The following is a 26,951-nucleotide window of genomic DNA, read 5'->3' as shown; positions in this document are numbered from 1 at the left end:
TAATGAAAGGTATGATGCACAATTTCAAAGAACCCTGAATGTCAAAGAATATATGGTATTGGAAGAGGAAGAAAAGGAAGCTTATTGGAAGCAAATTGGATCCAAAATTATCTTAGTGGCACAAGGCTGAGGGCGATGGTTGAAAGATGTTCTCTGGACCAAAGGTCTGTGTTCAGTGGTGTACTGCAAGGTTCAGTGCTGGGTCCCTTACTGTTTGTTGTCTACATTAATGAACCAGACATGAACTTAAGAGGTATGATCAGTAAATTCGCAAATAACATGACAATTGGCGTTGTGGCAAACAGCAAGGCCAAAAGCCTTCTCAGAATCTCTACTTGTTAGACTACCTAATGGTCTTCTACAGCTGCACTAGACAAAGTAGGTCCCCATATAAAAAGGATGGTGGCAGCAAATCTACATTATGGTGAAGAACAGTTGAGCTAATTCATACAACATGATGATCACTGGTGAAGGGTTCATTATGCAACATGGTGCCAGCAGTGGGCATTGTATGGTCTTACCCTAATCATAAGAACTTTTGCACCATCTCATCAGTCTGATGGGATATAAGGTGAAAGGTAAAGTCTCCATAGTCCTTGCAAGGTTACACTCTCATTAGAGAATATTATTGTTGAAAACATAGATAAAGGCACCGTCAACAACCATTTATCTTCTATTTACAAATTTTCTCATAAGGTTTTAATCGTTAAATTTTCAATTTTAGCAGTTTTTTTGCTGATGGAAAAACTTTTATTTGCAACTTTGGAGAGGGGGAACTAGAGAGGGTGATCCGGGATCCGATTGGATAAATGAAGCTGATTTAAATAGTTCTCTGTTGCTGGGGACAATTCTGAATTTGGCAGAACAGCTGCGAAATAAATGGCACGAGGGTTTGTGCGTTTTGTTTGTCGTGAACCATCCGCTAGCGTCGCTAGAATATGACATGGTTAGTCAGGTTGGAGGTATCAGTAAATTTTAAGGTATTACCACCATTTTAGGGAAAGCATATCATAATACTTAGGTCTCATAAATTCTAACCTCAACCCTTGTGTTAAACTCTGATGTTTTACCCCTGAATGAGACCAATTAAGAAACGCAGTATTTTAGGGTTGATGTTATTAATTTCAACGCGTTAAAAGAAACTGCTGCGATCATGGAAGAAAAACGTGGTACAAGATGAAAGGAGTAATGGAACCAGCCAGCTGCTGTTTCCGTGCACAGTGAAAGCCCAGCCTCTCTGAATGTCAATCAAATGTTCCAAACATTTAGGACGCGGAAGTCAAGAGGAGATTGGGTTACTTCTCAGTTTTGCTTTAATGTTTGCTATTTGCTCCAGTGTTAGAAGCCTGCTTTTTGTTCTAAGTATATTCGTGTAAGGGTTCTTGGTCTGGTGCCGTAACACGAGAGGTAAGCAGAGGCCGGCTGGGTTTGAGTGGGTCGATGCTGCAAGTTGTAAAGTCTAGAGCACTGACCCAGTCACACGTTGAGGTTGCGGGGTAAAGCGCGGTCGCAAATGGGCAGTGTTTGCGAGTTATTCCCCAGCTTTTCAACATGTCACCGTGTCCTGCGGATCACCGCACAAGCAATTTATACGTTGCAAGCGGTTTCATTTAGCACGTTTCATTCTGACTCCTATTTGTCGTAAATCTTGTGGGCGGACATTGTTTTTGTTACGGAAACCACAAAAACGAAGCAGTTTCGTTTTCTCGGATGCTGGCCATGCAAGGGGTATTCTAGCTTAATGTTTCAAGCAGAGTTTTGGCCAGATTAGGGTTTCTTTACGATTCTTCTGTTTTCGCATTGTCATGTCGGGTATCAACTCGACCTAAATCATATGACTGGGTCATACTGATGAGATCGGTACCCAGAATAACACTTTACTCTCCAGGGCGAATATGTGAGATGTTTTGCAATGGCTTCTCTTCCTCTTTTATACATTTCTGATGCAGCCACGTTTATTCCACACGCACACCCTTATCATCTAGAAACGAAATGTCAGAGTATAGAGAGTAAGAACTGCAGATGTTGGAGTCTGAGATTACACAGTGTGGAGCTGGAAGAACGCAGCAGGCCAGGCAGCATCAGAGGAACAGCAAAGTTGACTTTTTGGGTCAGGATCCTGCTTCAGAAATGAAGCTTTCTGAAAAAGGGTCCTGACCTGAAACATCAACTTTACTGCTCCTCTGCTGCCTGGCCTGCTTTGTTCCTCTGACATAAGTGTTATGTCAGACTAAGGATGGCCAACTGTACTTGGCAGCCACCCCTTAACCACTCCACTGTCTCTGATTTTTGCCACACTACTTGTGAGATGCCCAGTATCGTCAGTCTCTGCGACCGACTCTGTTCTTTCGCACCTGACTCCCTTAATCATCCTGGTGCCCTATTTGACCTTGAGCTTCTGACTCATATCTTCTGCATTAAGATCACCTCCTTTCACTGCTGCCTAAACAGATGTGCTGAAATTTCCAGCCATGCCTTTGTTACATCTGAATTTCTCAGGCTCACCTTCTGCCTTTGGACCATCTATGAACATCAGCTCATCCAAAGCTGTTATGCTAATATCCTCATTCTCTCAAAATCATGTTCAGTCGTCATATCTGTCCTTGTTTCATTGGCTTGACTCAACAATATCCAATTTTTAAAAATCAATTATTATCAACTCCCTCCTTATCACTGCAACTCCCGAGGCCTGGTCTTTCAGAAGATTTTTGGTAAGGATGCCACAGGAGGTTGGCTGACAATTAATAAGCATGGTGTAGGGGATAATGTCGTGGCATGGATTAAGAGTTGGCTCACAAGAAACAAATGAATCATTCTCATATTGTCAGATTGTGATTAGTAGGGTACCACAAAGATCGGTAATTTGGCCCTAGCTGTCCACAACATATATCCATGAAATTTATGTAGGGACCAAAAGAAAAATTTCTAAATTTGCAGGGGACACAAAGTTAAGCAGAAATTTGTGCTGTGAGGAAGGTATAAAATGTTTTCAGGATGATTTCAATGGGCTTAGTGATTGGCTAAAAACATGACAGAAGGAATATACTGTGGATAAATGTAGGGTTATCCACTTTGGTAGGAAAAACAGACGTAAAGCATATTTCTTAAATATTTAGAGGTTGGAAAGTACATGTACAAAGGGATTTGGATGTCCTTGTTAATAAGTCACTGAAGGCCAATGGCAGATGTTAGGCAAACTATTAGGAAGGCATTGGAATGTTAGCATTTATCACAAAGGGGTTTGAGTACAGGAATAGTAATGTCTTGCTTCATTTGTATGAGCATTTGGTTAGACCTTACTTGGAGTACTATGAAGTTTTATCTCTTTATCTCAGGAAATATATTATTGCCATAGAGGGAGTGCAATAAAACTTCACCAGACTTTTCATCATAGAATCCCCACAGTGTGGAAACATGCCGTTCAGCCTAACAAGTCCACCACCCCTCCAAAGAGCATCCCATCCAGACCCATTCCCCCATATATTCCATTGTCTAACCCAAACATCCCTGGATACTATGGACAATTTAGTATTGCCAATCCGCCTACTCTGCACATCTTTAGACTGTGGGAGGAAACTGGAGCAGCCAGAGGAAACCCATGCAGACACGGGGAGAACGTGCAAACTCCACATAGGGTGGAATGGACCCGCTTACCTGGTGCTGTGAGGCAGCAGTGCTAACCACTGAACCACCGCGCCACCCACTTGTTCCCAGAATGGCAGGACTACCTGTGAAGAGAGACTGGGCAAACTGGGCCTGTAGAATCTCAAAGAATGAGAGGTGACCTCATTGAAATGTACAAAATAATTAAAGGGACAGATGCAGATAAGATATTTCTCCTGGTTGGAAAGTTTAGAGCTAAAGGACAGTAGTTAGAGAAGGAGTTGCACATTAGAACTGATGAGAAATTTTCTTACTTGGTTGTGAATCTTTGGAAGTCTGTATCCCAGAGGGCTGTGCAAGCTCAGTTTTTGAGTATATTAAAAATAGAGGTTGATAAATATTTGATTATTAATGGTGTAAAGAATTGTGGCAATAATATGCATAAAAGGCATTGAAGTGTACAATCAGCCATAATTTTATTAAATGGCTCAATGGGCTGACTGGCATAATCCTGTCCTTATGTCCATGAAGGAATCGACAGCAGGGAGACATGAAGCACGGTTGATTTTTGGCTCTCAATCCTATGCCAAAGCTATCTAGTTAAACCCACTTTCCTGCTCCTCCCACTTAACCCTATAAATTCTTCACTTTTTAAAAAAAAAATCCAAATCTCTCTTGGATGTTACCACTGAGTCTGCTAATTTGTTGCGTATAAAGAAAATATATCCATCCACACATCTCTCTGGGGTTGTTTTGTCCATGTATGATACCATGGTTTTTGACCTTACTGCCACTGGAGACAGTTTATCCTTGTATATTAAAACATTTACGCCATTATGAAATCTCCATTGCTGTAATTCTTCTCCTTTCCTGTCTTCTACCATAAATGTTGCAAGACGTATTTATTTTCAAGAAATATTGTTAATTGTGAAACAGGGATTTTTTGTTCATATTCTGTACTTAGGCTTGTTATGTTTAGTAATTGGCTGGACATGAAAATCAAAGTCAGATGATTTCTGAATTTAATGGATCATTAGTTGATTTGGTTTCAAAATAGCCTAACATAGGACTTTTCAGAGATAATTTTCCAACAATTCCACCGCGTGACATGAAATGCTATTTAAATAGTTAAAGCATACTAATGATGTTATACTAATTCTGATATACACTAAACAATACGTTTGATCTCTGTCCATAAAGAAACAAATTAGCTAAGATGACAGATTTCTTTCTCTAAAGGTAGTTAAGGAACCAAATGGTCTACTTTTTAAAAATTACTCATCGTTACCACCATTATTGAGACCAATTTATAATTCGATGTTTGTTAATTGAATTTAAATTAAATCAGTTGCTACATTGGGATTTGAACCTATGTTTCCTAAGCATTAGTCTAGGTTCATGTTCACTAATCCAGTGATATTATCATCTTGCAGGAGTATGATTGTAGCCATACACGATGATCTAAGTATAGTCTGCCTAATATTTTGTATAACGTATAGAACAGCAATCTTAGCTGGTTTCTGTACAGGGATTTCTAGAACAGACCATTATACAGAATGAGACCCATATGATTGGAGCCCGAAAATTTTCCTATCTCAAAACCCCATTCCAGTATTTCTTCTGTTTTTAATCAGTAAGATCTATGCATGTATTTGTGTGATGGAGGAAGAATGTTTTTCTAAGGCTGACTCCACAACCCTTTACTGTTTTATTGTATAGATATGGTATTATTCATTGGAATTTGGTGAAGTATTTGATGTTCTGTGTATAACAATTGTTGCAGCTTGTAGGAGTGGTTAGTTCAGTGGGCTAGACAGCTAGTATATAGTTCAACCTCATTCCATTTGAGATTGGCTTGAGTCTGCCTCTTGACCGAGATCATTACCCAACCTGTAGTAAAAACAAATCACAACGCTATCCAGCTGTGATAATAAAATGTGAGGCTAGATGAACACAGCAGGCCCAGCAGCATCTCAGGAGCACAAAAGCTGATGTTTCGGGCCTAGACCCTTCATCAGAGAGGGGGATGGGGTGAGGGTTCTGGAATAAATAGGGAGAGAAGGGGAGGCGGACCGAAGATGGAGAGAAAAGAAGATAGGTGGAAAGGAGAGTATAAGTGGGGAGGGGATAGGTCAGTCCAGGGAAGACGGACAGGTCAAGGAGGTGGGATGAGGTTAGTAGGTAGGAGATGGAGGTGTGGCTTGGGGTGGGTGAGGAACAACAGGTTAGGGAGGCAGAGACAGGCTGGACTGGTTTTGGGATGCAGTGGGGGGAGGGGACGAACTGGGCTGGTTTTGGGATGCGGTGGGGGAAGGGGAGATTTTGAAGCTGGTGAAGTCCACATTGATACCATTGGGCTGCAGGGTTCCCAAGCGCAATATGAGTTGCTGTTCCTGCAACCTTCAGGTGGCATCATTGTGTGGCACTGCAGGAGGCCCATGATGGACATGTCATCTAAAGAATGGGAGGGGGAGTGGAAATGGTTTGCGACTGGGAGGTGCAGTTGTTTATTGCGAACCGAGTGGAGGTGTTCTGCAAAGCGGTCCCCAAGCCTCTGCTTGGTTTCCCCAATGTAGAGGAAGCCACACCGGGTACAATGGATGCAGTACACCACATTGGCAGATGTGCAGTCCATTTCCACTCCCCCTCCCATTCTTTAGATGACATGTCCGTCATGGGCCTCCTGCAGTGCCACAACGATGCCACCCGAAGGTTGCAGGAACAGCAACTCATATTCCGCTTGGGAACCCTGCAGCCCAATGGTATCAATGTGGACTTCACCAGCTTCAAAATCTCCCCTTCCCCCACCGCATCCCAAAACCAGCCCAGTTCGTCCCCTCCCCCCACTGCATCCCAAAACCAGTCCAGCCTGTCTCTGCCTCCCTAACCTGTTCTTCCTCTCACCCATCCCTTCCTCCCACCCCAAGCCGCACCTCCATCTCCTACCTACTAACCTCATCCCACCTCCTTGACCTGTCCGTCTTCCCCGGACTGACCTATCCCCTCCCCACCTACACTCTCCATCTATCTTCTTTTCTCTCCATCTTCGGTCCGCCTCCCCCTCTCTCCCTATTTATTCCAGAACCCTCACCCCATCCCCCTCTCTGATGAAGGGTCTAGGCCCGAAACGTCAGCTTTTGTGCTCCTGAGATGCTGCTTGGCCTGCTGTGTTCATCCAGCTTCACATTTTGTTATCTTGGATTCTCCAGCATCTGCAGTTCCCATTATCACTATCCAGCTGTAGTTTGGCAAAGATGGACCAAAGGATTGGGCAGAACAGCTTGAAGAAGTAATGCTGTTGTTGAAATGGGACTTTCCAATACTAAGAATACAAGTACAGGAATAATCAGATCAGAAATGTTATCTTTGCTCACTAACTCACTAGGATTGATATATAATATAATATTTATTTCCATAATCCAATTATCCTTTTCATTTAACAGTGTGTAGCTGGATAAACACAGCAAGTCAAGCAGCATCTCAGGAGCACAAAAACTGACACTTTGGGCCTAGACCCTTCCCATCCCCCTCTCTGATCAAGAGGGTTCTGAAATAAAGAAGGAGAGAGGGGGAGGTGGATCGAAGATGGATAGAGGAGAAGATTGGTGGAGAGGAGAGTGGAGGTGGGGATGGGATAGGTCAGTCCAGGGAGGACGGACAGGTCAAGGAGGCAGGATGAGGTTAGTAGGTGGGAAATGGTGGTGCGGCTTAGGGTGGGAGGAGGGGATAATGAAAAGAACAACAGGTTACGGAGGTGGGGACGAGCTGGGCTGGTTTAATGATGCAGTCGGGGGGGAGATTGAGCTAGGCTGGTTTTGGGATGCAGTGGGGGAGGGGGAGATTTTGAAGCTTGTGAAGTCCACATTGATATCATTGGGCTGCAGGTTTCCCAAACGGAATATGAGTTGCTGTTCCTGCAACCTTCGGGTGGCATCATTGTAGCACTGCAGGAGGCCCATCATGGACATGTCGTCCAAGGAATGGTAGGGGGAGTTAAAATGGTTCGCGACTGGGAGGTGCAGTTGTTTATTGCGAACCGAGCGGATGTGTTCTGCAAAGCAGTCCCCAAGCCTCTGCTTGGTTTCCCCAATGTAGAGGAAGCCACACTGGGTACAGTGGATACAGTATACCACATTGGCAGATGTGCAGGTGAACATCTGCTTAATATGGAAAGTCATCTTGGGGCCTGGGATGGGGATGAGAGAGGAGTGTGGGGGCAAGTGTAGCACTTCCTGCGGTTGCAGGTGAAGGTGCTGGGCATGGTGGGGTTGGAGGGGAGTGTGGAGCAGACAAGGGAGTCACGGAGAGAGTGGTCTCTCCGGAAGGCAGATAAGGGTGGGGATGGAAAAATGTCTTGGGTGGTGGGGTCGGATTGCAGATGGCAGAAGTGTCGGAGGATCATACGTTGTATCTGGAGGTTGGTGGAGTCGTATGTGAGGACGAGGGGGATTCTCTTAGAGCGGTTATTGCGGCGGCGGGGTGTGAGGGATTTGTTGCGGGAAATGCAGGAGACACGGTCAAGGACATTCTCGACCACTGTGGGGTGGAAGTTGCGGTCCTTGAAGAATGTGGACATTTGGGATGTGCGGGAGTGGAATGTCTCATCCTGGGAGCAGATGTGGCAGAGGTGAAGGAATTGGGAATAAGGGATGGCGTTTTTGCAGGGGGGTGGGTGGAAAGAGGTGTATTCTGGGTAGTTGTGGGAGTCAATGGGCTTGAAGTGGACATCAGTTTCTAGCTGGTTGCCTGAGATGGGGGGGGGGAGAGAGAGAGGTCCAGGAAGGTGAGGGATGTGTTGGAGATGGCCTAGGTGTACTTGAGTTTGGGGTGGAAGGTGTTGGTGAAGTGGATGAACTGTTCGAGCTCCTCTTGGGAGGTGGCGCCCGTACAGTCATCAATGTAACGGAGGAAGAGGTGGGGTTTGGGGCCAATGTAGGTGCAGAAGAGGGACTGTTCCACGTAACCTACAAAGAGGCAGGCATTGCTTGGGCCCATGCGGGAACCCATGGCCATCCCCTTCCTCTGTAGGAAGAGGGAGGAATTGAAAGAGAACTTGTTGAGGGTGAGGACAAGTTCGGCTAGGCGGATGAGGGTGTCAGTGGAGGGGGACTGGTCGGGCCTGCGGGACAGGAAGAAGCGCAGGGTCTTAAGGCCATCCGCATGAAGAATGCGGCTGTATAGGGACTGGACGTCCATGGTGAAAATGAGGTGTTGGGGGGCTAGGGAATTGGAAGTTCTGGAGGAGGTGGAGGGCGTGGGTGGTGTCACGGACATAGGTGGGGAGTTCCTGGACCAAGGGGGAGAAAATGGAGTCCAGATAGGTGGAGATGAGTTCGGTGGGGCAGGAGCAGGCAGAGACAATAGGTCGGCCAGGGCAGGTGGGCTTGTGGATTTTGGGAAGGAGATAGAAGTGGGCAGTGCGGGGTTGGGGAACAATGAGGTTGGAGGCTGTGGGTGGGAGATCCCCTGAGGTGATGAGGTCATGGATGGTATTGGAGATGATGGTTTGGTGCTCAGGGGTGGGGTCATGATCAAGGGGGCGGGAGGAAGAGGTGTCGGAGAGTTGGCGTTTGGCCTCGGCGATGTAGAGGTCAGTGCGCCATACTACAACTGCGCCTCCCTTGTCTGCGGGTTTGATGGTGAGGTTGGGTTTGGAGCGGAGGGTTGCCCGTTCTGTGGGGGAGAGGTTGGAATGGGTGAGAGGGGTGGAGAGGTTGAGGCGGTTAATGTCTCGGCGGCAGTTGGAGATGAAGAGGGTAGGAGGCCTTGGTGGTGTCCAGAAGGAGGACTTGTGTTGGAGGCAGGTGAAGGGGTCAGTGGCGGGAGGGTTAGGATCCCGGTTAAAGAAGTAAGCGTGGAGGCGAAGGCGATGGGGAAAAACTGCTCTATGTCCAAAAGTGACTGGTATTCATTGTGTGGGTGGAGGGGGACAAAGGTGAGCCCCTTGCTTAGGACTGACCATTCGTCCTCAGTCAGTGGGAGGTCTGGGGGGGTGGTGGATGGTGAAGATTCGGCAGGGCTCAGTGTGGCTGTCTTCTCTGGGGTTGCTGGCTGTGGGTGGAGCAGTTAACATAGTCAGAGCTGTAGTTTCTCACTCATTACAGGTCACATGATTTGACTGCATGACAGAACTGGTCTAACCTGTCAGGTTTAAATTACAGCAGAGAGTATTTTATGAACATCAGTAGGTATTAATACTTAAGTTGGGCTGTGAATGTGATTTAAAAATTATAAGTTTTTAAGTTGATATCTTTGTCAACCCCCTTACTTACTTGGATAACAAATTTTGGAAAATCAACCTATGTGTCTAAAGTCTGCTTCCCCCAAGTTTTGGACATTCCTTCACCAGTTTCTGGCAGGTCAGACCAGATACTGACAAGATGGAATTATGTTACCTGTAATAGGTAAAAAGCTGCCAATCTCCCTAACAGTAACTCAATAGGCAAGTGTGGAAATCATATTTTTGTCAACCTGTTCGTTAAAATATATTGTTTCGGTTGCTGAGCTTTTGCTGCTTTTTCATTTCCCTGCGTCCCCCAGCTTTGTGGTTTGCTACTTGTGTCACATCCACAACATAGTTCCTGTTTTACAAATATTTAGTGGTTGACGGTTTGTCTCTTCAAATGGTTAGGGATCTGAAATACATCTCTAAATATTTCTGTTTGTGGAGCTTTTAGATTTTTTTGAAATAAAGAGTATGGTGGTAAATTTTAACACTGCTTTACGCATGTAGGAGTGTGATTTTTGCTTATGAGTTGAGTGGGAGTGTAATTGCCAGTACTGTCTTACGTCAGAACCATTTTCTTGGAGGCTGGAGGGGGAGTGGAACGGTTAACCCAAAATGGATTGTATAAAGAGGCCAATGAAGGGGTTGATTGGAATTTTCCAGTTTATTTGTTTGGTCTCTGACTATAAGGAACAGGGCAGCTGCCCAGAGGCAGATAGGGCCTCTTTCTCCATGATGCCTTTTGAGCACCATTTTACCCCCTATTCCTGGCAGCTGTAGCCATTTGTTTACTTTAAAACTTTTAAAAGTGCTGAGAGTACACCTCTGGGTGCATGTGCTCTTTTTCTCCCTGTCTTACTTACAATGCAGGTTTCCTGCTATTTCCATGGTTTGGGGATTTCTATTGGTCCTCCAGCTTCTAGATTTTAATTGGACAGCGAGCACATCCCCTGACCACTAATGGATCAATTCAGGGAAAATCAACTGTTATCATCTCAGCCAAGCCCTGTTGGATCCTGATGTCAGGATCCCGGCCCAAAATGAAAAATTCTGCCTCAACTGTAATCTGTCATTTCCAACCCAGAAGTCAGGCAACATCAGGTTATAGTCCAAGAGGTTTATTTGAAGCCACAAGCTTTCAAAGCACTGCTCCTTCATCAGGTCACACTTCACCAGATGAGGGAGCAGCGCTTCAAAAGCTTGTGATTTCAAATAAACCTCTTGGACTATAACCTGATGTTGCCTGACTTCTGACCTTACCACCCCAGTCCAACACTGGCACCTCCACATCATTTCCAGACTAGAAAGAGGAGCATTTAGAGGAGATTTAAACCACTAAAGTTATTGAAGTTTAATACTGGCATTCAAATTAACTATTGAAGCAGATTGAAAGAAGAACAAATCAGCCTCATTAGAGGCACATATATGATACAACAGATACATGACCTGTTTTGCTTATTATGTGTTTTGTCATACTGTAACAATCAGCTATTTGAAACAAACATTCTCTTCAACTTAATTGATTTATTTTTGTAAATTTCTTCAAGGTGTATGGATATCATTGGCTAGGGCCTGCATTTATTACCAGTCCATATTTGCCTTTAAGAAATTGTGCTGCCATATTGAACAGCTGCAGGTACAGGTACCTCCTCAGTGCTGTTTAGGGAGGGAGTTACCCAATATTAAATTACTTGACCAGAATAGGATTTCAAATGCATGATCTGAGAAAAGGGAAGATGCTTCTTGCAAGACGTAGCCAAATGTAATTTCACATTAATTTCCCTGTTAAGGAAAGTGGCTATGAAATGCGCTGTTACAGGGTGCTAAGTTTGTTCACTTGTTTGGAAGTATTCTGAATTACAGGATCGATCAGCAACCTTGAATAAATCCTATTTATTCTTAACTATACCAAAACACAGTGAATAATTTCTCAGAAGTATCCCATCTACATACAACGTAGCAATCTGTGCATGCACATCAGAGTTGATTTGAAGTATACTGTATGGTGCCAGGATTGGTGCAGAATTGGGAAAGCATGGTATTACAGGTTGTAGCTGTGTTGTATTTTCAGGGCTTCTGAGTTTTTTTGAATACTACTTTGTTTCACACACGCAAACACAAGATTTCAGGATGCCAAATCACTATTTACTGCTGTAGTACTAAACTAACAGTGCATCATGCCCTAGCATGTGGTGTGTTCGGAGAAATGCGATTGATGTCAGTTGTAGCATTTTTTGTTGAAAAGTGCCATTATTTTTAACTTCTAGGAACAATGTAACAAGCTGACAATCTTAACAGCTGAGCTTAATTTAAATGATAGCTTGTCTAGGAGCAGGATTGCGAGCAACTGACAGATGGTCAGAGTCAGCGAACAATGGAGATGGATGCAGGGAGCTAGTAGGAGGTATTGTTGTGATTGGAAGGAGGGAGAAGGTAGATGTTTGAGACCAGAGGAATCATCCCTGCCTTTTCTGAATCATGACCTAGTTTTCTGGTCCTTTTGTCTGTGGAGATGGTGGATCAACTGCCCCCACCTTTTCTCTTGGACCTTGGAATTGAAACATCATTGCATCGTCATGATACATAAATTTAAACCAGGACCATGCTTACTTCCTGTAGGTTGCCTGCTTAAAAGAGTAGAATGTTCACAGGAGGGATAAAGTAAATGGTTCCTACTTCTTTTAGTCCCATGGACCAATCGCCACCAAGCATAGGCAAGTAAAACTAGGGCCTTTGTCTTGACGCTGGCTGTTGGTGTATGTTTCACACTGGGTCATATCTGTAAATGATTGATTGTTACATGCATTTTTACCAGAAACCAGTGTCGATAAGCAAAATGTTTTACAAACAAAAAAATGTTTTTCTTTTGTTAGAGCCATGATTTAGTACATCCTCTTTCCAGAAGCAATCCAGTTGTCATGAGTCCATTTTTAATATTTACTTCAATCACTTTTCATAACACCCTTTCATATAGGGTGAAAACATTCTCTTAACTTCTGTCCTATCTTACGAGCACAAGCTAAATGAAGTTGAGTCAGCATGTGACTAAACTTGGCTTTTTCATCAAGGAAAATTCATCCTACAAGGATTCCAGAGTTTTTGACTCCATGTCACAATTATTCAATCCATTTATCATGTTCTGTGCAAAGATCTATTTATTCTAAATCTGTCTTTTACCAGTTTGATCCTGTATCCTCTGGTTCCCTTTCATACTTTAATTTGAAGAGTAGTTGACTGTCTTTTACACCTACTAAGGTTGCCTCTTGGCTTTGATGTTCCTTCTCCCCCGGGCCTAGAGGGCTCAAGTTCTTCATGTTGGTTTTCTAATTTCTGGGAAGGAAATCGAATGGCTCCTCTGCTAACTATCTCAAGGGCTTGCAAACCCCTTATTTCCCAGTAACCAGAATGCAGATTGGTTGGTTGAACCAGATTGGATACAGTACTTAAACACATAGAGCACCATTTGGATTGAGAGCCAGTTCCTTTGGTTTGTATGTATGTTTTATTGTTTGATTGTAAATCTGAATTGTGTATACTTGATCGCCAATGCACCAGCAGTGAGCAGACAAATTCAAAGCACTGGTCTTCAGTCAACACTTCAGTGAGACCTTAAAAAGCAACACCAGGATAAATTTACTGTTACTGTGAAATGTTTTTTCTTGTTTAAGCCCCCACCCCTCTTGTCAGATATTAGAAATTTTAGTGAAGAAAAACATGGAGGATTTCTTGCAGGCACCTGCGAAGTTCTTGAAATAGAAATAGTTTTATATTCAGCCAGGACTTTCTAGTAAAAGTTTGCAAGACAGTCATACATCTCTTTAACACTGTCAATACAAATTAGTCAGTAGTATGTCCGGCACCAAAAATATTGTTTTGAACCCAGTAACTGACTAAACTGTTAGTGTGATTAATTTAGAATTGTAACTGCTGCAGCTGTTAAACAAGGATCGTTTATCTGTTCATAGGAAATTTCTCTATTGGTACATGTGCATGTGGTAGCATCAAGTGGGTTAAATTTATTATATCACAACTATGAAGAGATAATGGGAACTGCAGATGCTGGAGAATCCAAGATAACAAAGTGTGAAGCTGGATGAACACAGCAGGCCAAGCAGCATCTTAGGAACACAAAAGCTGACTTTCTGGCCTAGACCCTTCTGGTTCATTTATATATTTCAGATAAATCGGTACCTCCTGTGAAATAGTTCTCAATGCAAAAATTAAACTGTGCACGTGATGAATACTCATGCCAAAATTCATGCACTGTGCATCCTCAGATTTGCAGAAAACTTTACAAGTTTTGATTCTGCTTTGGTTCTGAATCAAAAATAATAACTAATCACATCAATGAACAATTGCGCACTCTTGAGCACTGCCCATTTGTACAATAGTACAACCTGAAAGTATAATAGGGTTCCCTTTAGATTTAAGCTGTGTTGGGATGATTTCTGCCCAATTACCTCAACCCTTCCCAGAATTGTGTCATACAGAAGAACACTAATTTCAAAGTTATTTCAGATTTGGTTAATTATCTCAATAAGCCTTTCAGAGCATAATATGGATTTTACGTTGGCGCCTTCAATGTCATTATCAATGTTTGCTGCTGGTACTCAACTGAAACCGGCAGTAACTTTGGGAGTCTACATGGGTGTAGAATACCTTGGAAATCCACAAGTTCCTGTTTGTGATTCTGCAGATGAGATTTTAACTCCCTCAAACATCATTCACTTTAATGGAGTTAAAAATTGAGCACTGTTTGCCTGGAGTGCATGCAGTTGAGATTCCGATCCCTCATCCCACCTGTCCAAATTGTATTACTAGAAAATCAGTTAAATTGACACAAATTTCAGCTCTTATGCTGTTAGTCGAGTTGTAAAGGGTACAGGTTTGTTTGTAACAAAACTATGTTTATATTGACACCTTAACTTCCATCTAAATCCTAGTTATAGTAATCATTATCATTTATTTTACTGTCTGAAAACATATATTAAAAGTGAAGGATAAAATGCTTTTAGCTTCCCTGTTTGCTGTCTGAGAGAATAATGCGTGCTGCTGCTAACTTGCTGATTTCACCACTGATGCATCATCGGAAATACCCTTGACCTCCGTTCCAGGTTTAAACTGCAGTCAGGAAAGGAAGTTTATGCCACAGATATAACTGTATCTTTGGGTACAGCTTTCTTTTGAGACAAACAAACAATGTGCTCCATTGCTTCACTGCAGACTCCCAAATCTAGATCCATGTGATTGTGAGCTTCTTGAGACAGATGCAGCTTTCGCAGGATGATCACTATTTGTCAATTGTACTTGCAACTTCATGAAAATCTCTACAACTTTTAAGTATTAACTACTTGGGGAAACAGGATTACTTGAAGGAAAAGGCATGAGAAATGCAGACCTGACTACAGAATGTAAATGCTCTTGCTTTGAACATGTGGTGGTCTAGTGTAAGCATCACAGTGCCTTTTCACCTCAAATGACAAAGCATTACCTCAACAAGACAAATGTCAAACATTGTATTGATACTTCAATTTTAATGACTTAAGGCTAATTTTTCTGACAGTAAAATTGAATTTTACTGATTATTGGAAGTGCATGGCTATGATAGACCAGCTGACCAAGATTTCTTTTTAGTGTGACTGATACATTTGTGCTCCAAATTGTTAACTTGCTTTTGAAAGAAAGCTTAAATACATCTGTCCAGCACAAATAGAGCTAGAAGTTTGCTGACGTTTTTCTGGTAAAACTAAGGTAATGAAGTATGTCTTTCCTAACTCTCTGGGGAGACCTTAAATGTTGCGATTTTTCTATGGTTCAATTATAACTTAGTGAAGCTTGAGCTTTCGTATGCAATTTCTTCTATGTAATTTGATTTCAAAGATTTTATCTCAACACATTGTGCTTTACTGGAACAATTGCCTGATCGATTTTGTCACAAACTGTGAAAAGGGCGGAAATCCGAGTATTCATACAGTGTTTGTCACTGACAAAAAGGATCTGCCAAATGCCAGTGTCACTTTTGTGACTATCGCTTTCTTCATTTAAAAAATGTAAATTTAAGGTATAAAGTATAGGCAGTCATATTTTGATTGTTGCTTTTGCCATTTAATTACTGTCTTGTATCTTTCAGTACACCAAGTAGGCTTTCCTGAAGATTTAGAAGATTGTGGCAGCTTGCAGAAAACTATTCCAGAATGCGTAGCTTCTGGTACATCTTGATGTTTGTATCAGGATTCCTTAAGTGCCATTGCAATAATACAACAAGCGGCTCTGAGGTTAGATTGCTTCTTGTGTCCTTTGATGGATTCAGGGCTGACTATCTTGAGCGATACAGCTTTCCAAATCTGAAGAAAATGATTAATGATGGAGCACATGTGAAGCATGTAACAAATGTGTTCGTTACTAAAACGTTCCCTAATCACTATTCCATCGTCACAGGCCGCTATGCAGAAAGCCATGGTATTGTGGCCAATTTAATGTATGATGCAGCCACCAAAAAGAATTTTTCGGTCTTCGCAGATCAAGATCCATTTTGGTGGAATGAAGCTACACCAATTTGGGTAACTAATCAGCAACAAGGGCACAAGAGTGGTGGAGTGATGTGGCCTGGTACTGATGTGTCCATACAAAATACAACTCCTTCCTACTACTTGAAATATGACCGCAATGTCACATTCAATAAGAGAGTTGACCACATTATAAGATGGTTTTCCACCTCAACAGAACCCATCAATTTTGGTGCATTGTACTGGGAGGAGCCTGATTCCACTGGACACCGTTATGGACCCGAAAGTCAAGAGATAATCAAAATGTTGAAGGAAGTGGATGATCACATTGGCTATTTAATTGATCAACTTCAAAAGACTGGTCTCTGGAACACAATTAATATAATTCTCACCAGTGATCATGGGATGGCTCAGTGTTCTAAAGACAGAGTTATAGAACTCGATAAATGTATTGGACGTGGTAACTACACAGAGGTGACTCATTCTCCAGTAACATCTATATTGCCCCTTAAAAGTAAGTAGTGATTAACAGGCAGTATTCATTGAACGACTGTGGAATTGTTATTTCTAAAATGCGATTCTGAATGAATTTAGATTTGATATATTAAACTTTAATATTCTTAAAGTTATTTTAAAGTATTTCTATTCCCTGAATATAATTTTTGTTTGCTCTAATAGCTCTAATTATAAAAAGCAAAAAATATACTTGGATGTTTATAAACATCCATTAGTAAATCAATAAAAGCAGGGTTATGATATAGAAATCAACTTCAGACATTCAAGGATTCCCTTGTAGACTCCAGTTTGAAAACGTATTTTAAACCAAGCAAAAGTTAAAATTGTGTAATTCCGTATTAATACCTGGATTGTAGTGCAGATATTGCTAATATATCTAATTATGTTAAATTACTAATATCTTAGATACATTGCATGTAAATTTATAAGATGGTGCCATTTGTTTGATCAGCATTATCCTTGTTGTCTAAGGTATATAAAACAAAATTTGCACATATTTAGCTCCTTTCATAAATTCAGGACATCCAAAAAAGGACTGTTCAACCAACTGATTACTTTTGATATGTCATCACTATTCTGATAAAAGGAAATGGAGCAACCAGTTTGCATACAGCATCTCCCACAATGGCAGCGTGATAATGGTCTGTTTTCTAATAATGATTTTAAGCAATTGCTATTAGTCAGACATCATCTGTGGAGAGAGAGAGGAAAAAGTTAACCTTTTCAGGTATCCCTCCACAGATGCTGTCTGACCTAGAGTAATTACTGGCACGGAAGAAAGGTCATTCAGTCCTTTGATACCAAACTGGTTTTCTGTAGTGCAGTCCATTCATGACCATGCTGCCTAACCTATTTGAGCATTTCTGGCAGAAATTCTTCCGTTTCTCTTTCAGATTTTGACAACCTCAAGGGCCGAAGGGCCTGTACTGTGCTGTAATGTTCTATGTTCTATGTACCTTCAATATCTTTTGATTATTTCTGATTCCTAAAAAGCCAGTGGTTTGTTAGCTGCACACGGGAATCATTTGTAATCAGCAGGCAGCATGGATGCTATTTTCCGCCCTTGTTGGTAGTCTCTGCTGGGTGGTTGTTTTGGCAAATTTCCAATTTCTAAGCCACAAATGTTTTTATTTGAAAAAAAACTTTGTTTAATGCTCCCAGTTTATATTAGAGTTAGGCCTGGGGTGTCCACTTTAACATTACTTGTAAGACCTAAGTCAATTATAGTTATAGACAGAGTTCTGAAAGTTGTTCCAGTTTTGGTTTTGCTCCAAATAACTTCATGTACAAGTATGTTTACACAAGCTTCAAAGAATTAAATCAAGTTCATCACAATAAGCACAAAGGAATTGAATTCAATAAAGGCAGTGGACCAGTCAATTCAGTTCAGAACATGAGTTTACTGGCTGACAGGGCACATGACTGAAGTTCTTCTATCTCCTCTTACCTACACGCTGGACTGCGAGAGTTGTTGTTGTTTATTAACATTTGCCATCCACTGTTTTCCCCCATCCTCCCATGGCACATGGCATTTCTGAATTTGAATTCTCTTGCTAACATGTGAACAGCATACAGTCTGTCTCAGATTGGTCTGTGCCCTATTTCTGACTGGTTTCTTAAGGATGATGGTCATGACTGCTAATACTTCCTAATTTCTCTTGACTGGTTCCCTACTATATCAGTCACTTTTTGATTATTACTTTCATTACAGATTTTCCCTGTAAATTTGCTAACTTTATACATCTCTACTAAGGCAACAGGCACCACCACAGTGTTTTGCCTGTCTGTTAATGTCCAATGAATACATCCAAATATTCTTGAGTTCAAGAGCATATCAATGTTGTTTAGATCAAGGAACCAATTATTAAAATAATACTTCACAATAACTGGTGCCTGTTCCAAGTTGCTCCAACATACATTGCAGTCTGCATAGGTAAGCAGCATGTCAAAACTGAGCAAACAGGATACACACATAAGGTATAACTTAGAATCTCTCCCGTGTGGTAACAGGCCATTCAGGCCAACAGGTCCACAATGACCATCCGCAGAGCATCCCACCCAGACTCACTCACTACCTCCCCCAATCCCTGTATTTCCCATGACTAATCCACCTAACCTACACATCTCTCGACACTAGACAATTTAGCATGGCCAATCTATGCAACTTGCACGTCTTTGGACTGCAGGAGGAAACCAAAGCACCAGGAAGAAACCCATGCAGACATGAGGGAGGAAATGTGCAAACTCCACACAGACAGTTGCCCGAGGCCGGAATTGAACTGGGATCCCTGGTGCTGTGAGGCAGCAGTGCTAACCAATGAGCCACTATGATGCCCTTATTACATATTATAAATTCAAATCAACTACAAAACTAATTGCAGAAATCAATTCCAATGTGTTACAAAGGCCTGTTACGTATTTTGAAAGACTATTTCTCCATAATGCTCTTTGGTATACAAACTAAGCCCAAATAGTGTGTAGCTTTAAACAAAAGCTGTTTTGCTTCAAAGTGGCTTCACAGTCTATGTTTACAATAAAAAATGTATCTTCTGTTACTGAGAGTATGTTTGTCTGTGGTCAATAAAACAGCAAAAAAACCATAAAACCATGACATTGCATTTGACCCGGACTGTATGGCCAATCTCACCTATAACAGAAACATGATTTGTATAATGTCTAACTGTGGTCAGTGTAATATTAATACATCCCTTGCTCAATTGTTGCACCAAACTAAACTAAAACTAATTGTTGAAAAATAAATGCAACCCTCAATTGGCTCAAAAATTCTTGTACCTAGTCAACAACCGGCACTTGCTGCCACATTTTCTCAGAAGCACATCACTGCTTTTATATTCCAACCCTCTTGAGATGAACAACATTACATTCGCTTTCTTAATCACGGACTCTAAGACCCAAGACCCTGCTATTATTCTTGCAGCTCTGCAGTTATTTCTTCCTTTTTAAGCATTTAACAAATTAACATTTGAAAACTACCATCAAATCTGTTTCTAGCACCCTATTAGTTTGTGCATTCAGGATCATAATAGCTTGTTACGTAAAATAATTCTTCTCTTCCTTCCGGTTCTTTTGCCAGTAGTCTGACATCGGTACGCTCAGGTTACTGACCGTCCTAGTCAGCGGCATGTTGGTGGTGGGGGAGTTAATTTCCCATTGCAATCATCTATATTTTTGAAAAGAAAAAGGTCAACTTGTCAAAATAGCTACTGCTGCTGGGACTTTTGGACATTTCCTTCAGTTCAGTGCATCTGAATAACTGAAATCAGCAGCGGGGATACTAAGAAAGCCATTCTAACCTAATCGTCTTGCACAGAGACTGACTGGGTAATGTGCAACATGGCTTTCAACTTCAATAAATGTGACTCAAAATTAAAGTCTAATTCTTGTGTTCCATGTAATCCCGTGGACCTCCTGCCAGTGACATTGGTAGAAAGGCCAACTTTATGCCAGCGTGTGGGGCTGACGTCGTTAAAGCGATTGTGTAATGTTTATTTCAGTTGCTTTAAAACTCGGTTACTTCAATAATATCTATTTTTGAGAGTTATCAGTCTGTATTTACAGGTTTAAAAACAAGATCGTCCTTCTTATATTTTTCATTGTATGTATATAATTGATAATACCATTGGGCCATCACCTAGTTATATAATCACTGGATTGTTAATCCAGAGACCCAGATAACGTTCTGGGGTCCCAGGTTCAAATCCCGTCATGGCAGATGGTAGAATTTGGATTCAATAAATATCTGGAATTAAGAATCTAATGACAACTGTGAATCCATTGTCGATTGTCAGGAAAAACCCATCTGGTTCATTCATGCCTGTTAAGGAAGGAAACTGCCATCCTTACATGGTCTGGCCTACATGTGACTCCAGATCCACAGAAATGGGGTTGACTCTTAACTGCCCTCTGGGCAATTAGGGATGGGTAATAAATGCTGCCTAGCCAGTGATGCCCTCATCCCATAAATGAAGAAAGAAAACAAAATTCAGTATGACTGAGTTTTCTTTCAACTTGTGAAAATGATGATGTCATTTATATTTTTGTTCTTGAAAACATTATTGTAATCAAATGTGCTAGGAGTAACTATACTTGATCTAGTATGGATTTGATGTAAGTTCAGAACATATAATTTTATAGGTAAAGTGCAGCGCATCTAATTATTAAATGATATCTAATAAACAGTGTACATGGAAGGAAGCATGACTATTTCAGGTTAAATGTTATAACTTGTAAGTCAAGTCCAAGAAAGGATTGAAAATTAAATTGAAACCAAACACGACACAGCCTGTCAAACCTGCTATACTATTCCATACAATTATGGCTGATCCAATTCCACTTTCCTGCCCACTCTAAATATCCCCTTGGTTCCAAGAGAGACCAAAAAGCTGTCAGTTCCAGCTTTGCATGTATTCAAAGATGGAGATTCCACAAGTCATCTGAGACGGAGACTACTCAAGATTCACATCCCTTTGACGAAAGAAATTTCTCATCTCAGTCTAGAATGATTTGGCCTCTATTCTGAGACTACCCTTGCATTTTGAATTGTAATATTAGAAACAATCTTTCGGCATTTGCCCTGTCAAGCCTCTTCAGAACCCTGTATGATTCAATGAAACCATTCTTCTGAACTCTGGAATATAAACCCAATTTGCTCAGCCTTTTACCATAGGCAACTCTCGTCATCCCAGGGACTAATCTAGGGAACCTTAATTATGCTGCCTTTGATACAGGTATATCTTTTTTTTTCTTCAATGTGATGAAAATAGCACACGTAATTCAGATATAAACTCATCAAAACCTTGAACAATGGTAACAAGTCTTTATTCATGTATTCCAATCCCCTTGCAATAAAGGCCAACATGTCTTTTGTCTTCTAAATTGTATATAGCAGAGTTATACAGTATGTCTTTTGTTTTAAGATTCCATTTTAACCAGTTTTGAACGTAAGATTCAATATGTGACTCCATTTTGTTTTTTTCTAACAGACACAAGTTACGTGTACAAATTGTTATTGAACTGTGACAGTCACATGAAGGTATATTTAAAAGAAGATATTCCAGACCGTTTTCACTACAAACACAATGAAAGAATTCAACCAATTCTTCTTGTTGCTGATGAAGGGTGGACAATTGTTCAGAACGGATCAATCATCCAATGTAAGTTCAAAAGGTTTTTTTTTCTGTTTTCAAAGTTTGAGCTTTCTTTCCTGGTGTTGCTTCAGTGTGTTGTGTGTGACTGTGTAATAAAATCATAAAACTTCACAATTTCTTTTGTTTCACCCATACAGCCAGTTGTAGCATGGCTACAAAAGCAGGGCAAAAATGGACACTGCAACAAGTGCCATTCCCTAATCTCCTCAAAACCTTTCCATTCTCTACAGTCCTCCAGTCAGCCGTATGATGGAACAGTCACCACTTGACTGGCTGGGTATAGATGCAGCTACAGTCAAATCTTGGAACAGTTCAGGATAGTGCGGTCCATTTGATCAGTGTCTCACTTGATATTTAATGCCCCCTCCAAAAACAACTGTTCCATTATAATATATACTATCTGCAGGGTGCATTAGCAATCTCACTTCGACAGCACACCCCAATTCCACAGTTGCTGGGTCACCTAGGGTGGATAAAAGCAGCAAGATAATAAATTACCATCATCTCATGTTGCACACCATTCTATTTCAGATCATTTTCACCGTTCCCAAATCCTGGCTTGAGCCCTAGTGTGTATAGGCCAATAAGTTCTCCAAATTGCAACATTTTTGATTACATGTGGCTCCCAACTTCATCACAGCTTTGGTCTCCATATTTTTTACTATAATCTACACATTTAATAGTACAGTGCAGACAGTTTGTCTTCAACCAAACTGAGTAACCACACCAGCATGTTTCGGCTACCACTTGGTGAACGTAGTAAAAGTAAAGAGAACCCTGTGTATAAGTTGCATATAGACATGTTGAGAGATGTATGGAAAAGTATGCAAGATTAAGTATGATTAACCAGGGAGGAGCACTGGCAAATATTGGAAGAAACAGCTTTTTCTAGCAAAATCTATGCAATCTTTACAAAAGCAAAAGGGATATTTAAAACAAAATGATAAAAGGAGCTTGGAGAATTAGGAAATCAGCAGATATCAGTTGCAAAAAGTGAAACCTTTTTATTGGCATCTGTGCAAAGGGAAAATTAGGGCATAGTATTAATACTTTAAAAATAGTTATTATTTATAGTGTCAAACAAATTGCACCATAAATATGTATTAACATGTTTTCAATCAATTTTCTAAATTAACATATTCATGGATATTTGCTGAAATTAATTGTGTACTTGCAGGAAGCTAAATAAGAACATGAAAGGGAAAGTAACAACAGATTTATTAATGGGTGAGGATCTGTAAGGTGCATGGGATCATGTGGAATATAAACCTGTTGAGCTGTGTGTGCTGTGAACTTTATACGTGTGTCCATTGTACAACAAATGATCCATATTATAGAGTACAAACATGAAAATAATCTCTTCCCATTTCTTGGAATTTTCAAGACTGATTTTTCAAAAAATTTTGCTTTTTCTTTTCTTCAGTGGGTGACCATGGTTATGATAATGCTTTACCCAGCATGCATCCTCTTATGGTAGCTCATGGACCAGCATTTCGAAAGGCTTACAAAACCAACACCATTAACAGTGTTGATATCTACCCATTAATATGCCGCATCCTGGGATTGAAGGAGGAGTCTAACAATGGAACCTTTGCAAATGTGAGATGTTTGTTGGCTAATGAGATTTGTGTGAGCCTACCAGATGTAATTGGAATTGTGATTGGCTCCTTAATGGTATTGGTAACATTGTCCTGCCTTATAATTCTAATGAAAAAGCGAATTTCACCGCAGCGTGAATTTGCTCGTCTCCAGTTGCAAGATGACGATGATGATGATCCTTTAATAGGGTAGTTTTAAGCCTACCAGTGTGAAAAGCTGGTACTAAAGTGTAAATAAAAACTGAAAGAACTGCACATGCTGTAAATCAAGAACAAAAACAGTTGCTGGAAGAGCTCAGCAGGCCTGGCAGCATCTGAAAAGGAGAAAGCAGAGTTAACGTTTTGGATCTGGTGATCCTGAGGAAGAAGTGTCACTGGACCCGAAATGTTCACTCTCTTTTCTCCTTCACAGATGCTGCCAGTGCTGAGCTTTTCCAGCAACTTTGTTTTTGGTATGAAAATGTATTTATTTTAGTGTGGCAGCAGGGAAAGTACTTTATTTTTAGAGATATTCGCAATAGAATTATTTTGTCTTTCCGTTATTCAAGTACCTCTGAACTACAGGCCCCATTAACTTGCATGCTGTACTAATGAAATCTCTCAAGTAACAAGGATTAAACTGCTCCTAACAATAGTTGTTACCAGAAGTTAGTCTGAAATAATGCGATTTGTAAGTCTGTTCTTGTCCATACTAATATCTGCCACATTTTAAAGAGATTAAATTTAGTTATACCCCATTTGTACTGTTTTTTTTTCCTGAAATGAACTCTGTAAAGTTCCCCTGCAGTTGGGTTTGCAAGTGACTAGTATGCAGATCAAACCCACAAGGCAGTTTATAGTAGGTTAGAAGTGATATGTTGGAAAGCCATTCAAATCCAGCAAAAGTGAAATGAGAAATCTCGTATTATCTACATCTGCAGTCAATACAAAAATAATTCTCATGAACTGAGATGACGTTGATTATAAAAGATCTATTAGGAATGTTTGGAAATTTATTTCTCACAATTAAAGGTTTGGGTAACATGAGATTGTGTTTGAGTTCAATAATTCAGAATGTTAATAAATTTGAGAAACTGTAGATGGTGCAATCCTAAAAAGCCAAAAACTGAGAGTGCATTGAAATTGCAAATGTGTGTATATTTAGATGAGATTATTTGTCAGTGCATTAACCCTATTTTTAGCAATAAGGTTTCATGACATCCTTGGTTTAGTTAGTACTTAAATGTTAATGAAAAAAGAATGTAGATTGGAATTAATCATACTTTAGGTTTTGCAGTGACATTTATCAAAATTCCAGATGCCGGTGTTTTTGAAAAGAAATGCTAGAGCCTGATGACCACAAAATGCAATGTCTTTAACAGTTTTATTAAAAATGAAGTACAGGATCAGTATCAACAAAGGAAAAGTGAATATAAATAGACTAGAGAGTGCAGAAAGGAGGACAAGACTTTAAATTTTTTGTAGAATAATGTCAGCATTTGAGGTATTTGCATACTCTAACGCTATGGTTTGCTTCAGTGTGACAGTGCATTCAGTCATTTGTTTTGAGGTTGGCTCTGGATCTGCTGGCAGTCAAGGAGCCAAAGGACTGAATTTTGAAAACATTTATCTGCATATTTAAAAAATTACTGAAGTAGTTTGTTGGGAAATAGGCATGTAAATGTTAGGATTAAACTATGATTTAAACAGGTTATATTTTGGAGGTGAAGCTTTATAGAATATACAAGGGGGGGGATGGGGTGAAATGGATTAGTATTTTACAACTTTAACTGAAAAAGCATTAAGTATTTATTTTGGCAATTTTCATTTAAAAATTTTATTCATGATAACTGTGTTCTGAAGATTAGCTTATTTTGAAAAGAGCATTGAACATTTACCACTAATTTATCAGTTTGCTTTGTTGCTAATTCAGTCAACCACTATGATAGTAAGAATTAATATTTCCAATGCTCGCAATATGACAACAGTTTGATGGAATTGTAATGATCCAGAGGAAATAGGGTTTTTTTAAAAAAATCTCCAATCTGCACTTTAATGGTCTACAATACCTATGTCCTTTGAAGTTATGAATATGGTATCTCATGACAACTCCAAATGGATGTTGATTATACCCATAATTCAATTCTCCTGTACTTGGTCACTACTGTTCTCGTTCTGTTTATGTCAAGTATGAGTCAGCAAACAAGTGCATTTAATTATGTGACTTTATACAATTAAAGCAAGAGGAATCATACAGAATATATTCTTTTACTTCGTACACTGGAGATTAGAATCTTGTGCAGGTGACAGTGGTCTTAAAGGTTGCCAGACAACTGGTGAGAACCCTACATTACCACTTTTTGGAAAGGTTCACCACATCTTGTTCTGCATCAACAGGCCAGCAGTTCAAACTCTGGGAATCAAAAACTCTGGGGCAGAGAGCTGCCTATCTGATAAACATCTCGGATTGTCACTGGATCCCAGACTATTGTTGGTGAGTCATGAGGGAAGAGGTGCTATGGGTGAAAGGAATAGCTCTCAAGGAACTCTGCAAAGTTCTTCTGACTGCCTTTAAATGATGATACCCCACCAGAAGCTAGGAAGTTTACTTGTCATGTCTCACCAGCTGGGGAACACATGTCCCTGCAGAATTAAAACCAAGAGCCTTTTAAATAGGTTTTCCTGCCATGGGCTGAATTTGAGTGGAGGCAGAAGTTTGTGGAGTCACCAGATGCTAACTTCCCAACTTCCTGCCTGATCAAATCTCACCCACTTTCTGTCTCTCTCTCTCTCTCTCTCTCTCTCTCTCACACTCACACTCACACTCACACAACTAAACGTGTTACAGGATGGGACATGATTTTGTCAAATATAATAAGTGTATATACCTCATTTCTGAATCCAGCACTGCATGGGAAGTGGTCCCAAAACATTTACACCCTATTTGCATCTTTTTCAACCACCCTAGTTTTATAGGAGGAACTTGTGTGGGTAACAATAAAGTAGAAGGTGATTTTTGATACCACAGTTGATGTGGCAACAAGATGCAAACAGTATTTATTGTTAATACGTTATTTGTACATATTAATGAATTGTTAAAGGCAATATGATAAATTTTAGATGTTAACTTTTTTTAAACCGCTTGGATTATATTCTTTAAACATCTTGGGCATTTAAAGTTTTTTTTAAATAATTTAATGCAAAATGTTAACTTCTTGCATTTATGCTAGCTAATGAGAGAATTCTTACCAAGTTTCAAACAAAAAGAAAGTACTGGTAAACGTGCCAAGCAAGAAAATAGGAAATAATTCCCCTCAGTAAAATCAAATTAGAAATCAGCCTGTTAAATAGCAAG

General features: G+C 40.5%; 1 protein-coding gene across 4 annotated transcripts in view; it reads left to right on the top strand.

The window, feature by feature from the left end:
* Nucleotides 1-881: 881 nt before the first annotated feature.
* Nucleotides 882-26,951, top strand: part of enpp4 (ectonucleotide pyrophosphatase/phosphodiesterase 4) — a 62,939-nt gene continuing 36,869 nt past the window's right edge. The window contains exons 1-5 of one of the 4 annotated variants that reach the window (XM_048530661.2): nucleotides 994-1,407; nucleotides 15,960-16,849; nucleotides 21,855-22,025; nucleotides 23,443-23,618; nucleotides 25,994-26,090. In XM_048530661.2, coding sequence (XP_048386618.1) covers nucleotides 16,024-16,849; nucleotides 21,855-22,025; nucleotides 23,443-23,618; nucleotides 25,994-26,050 — 1,230 coding nt within the window. In that variant the 5' untranslated portion in view covers nucleotides 994-1,407; nucleotides 15,960-16,023 and the 3' untranslated portion in view covers nucleotides 26,051-26,090. The other 3 variants (XM_059645425.1, XM_048530662.2, XM_048530659.2) reach the window with 3 other exon arrangements.

The sequence above is a fragment of the Stegostoma tigrinum genome, chromosome 4 (genome assembly GCF_030684315.1).
Source record: "Stegostoma tigrinum isolate sSteTig4 chromosome 4, sSteTig4.hap1, whole genome shotgun sequence".
Lineage (NCBI taxonomy): Eukaryota > Metazoa > Chordata > Chondrichthyes > Orectolobiformes > Stegostomatidae > Stegostoma > Stegostoma tigrinum.
Note: the sequence above shows the minus strand (reverse complement) of the source record. Positions and strands in the feature narration are given on the sequence as shown.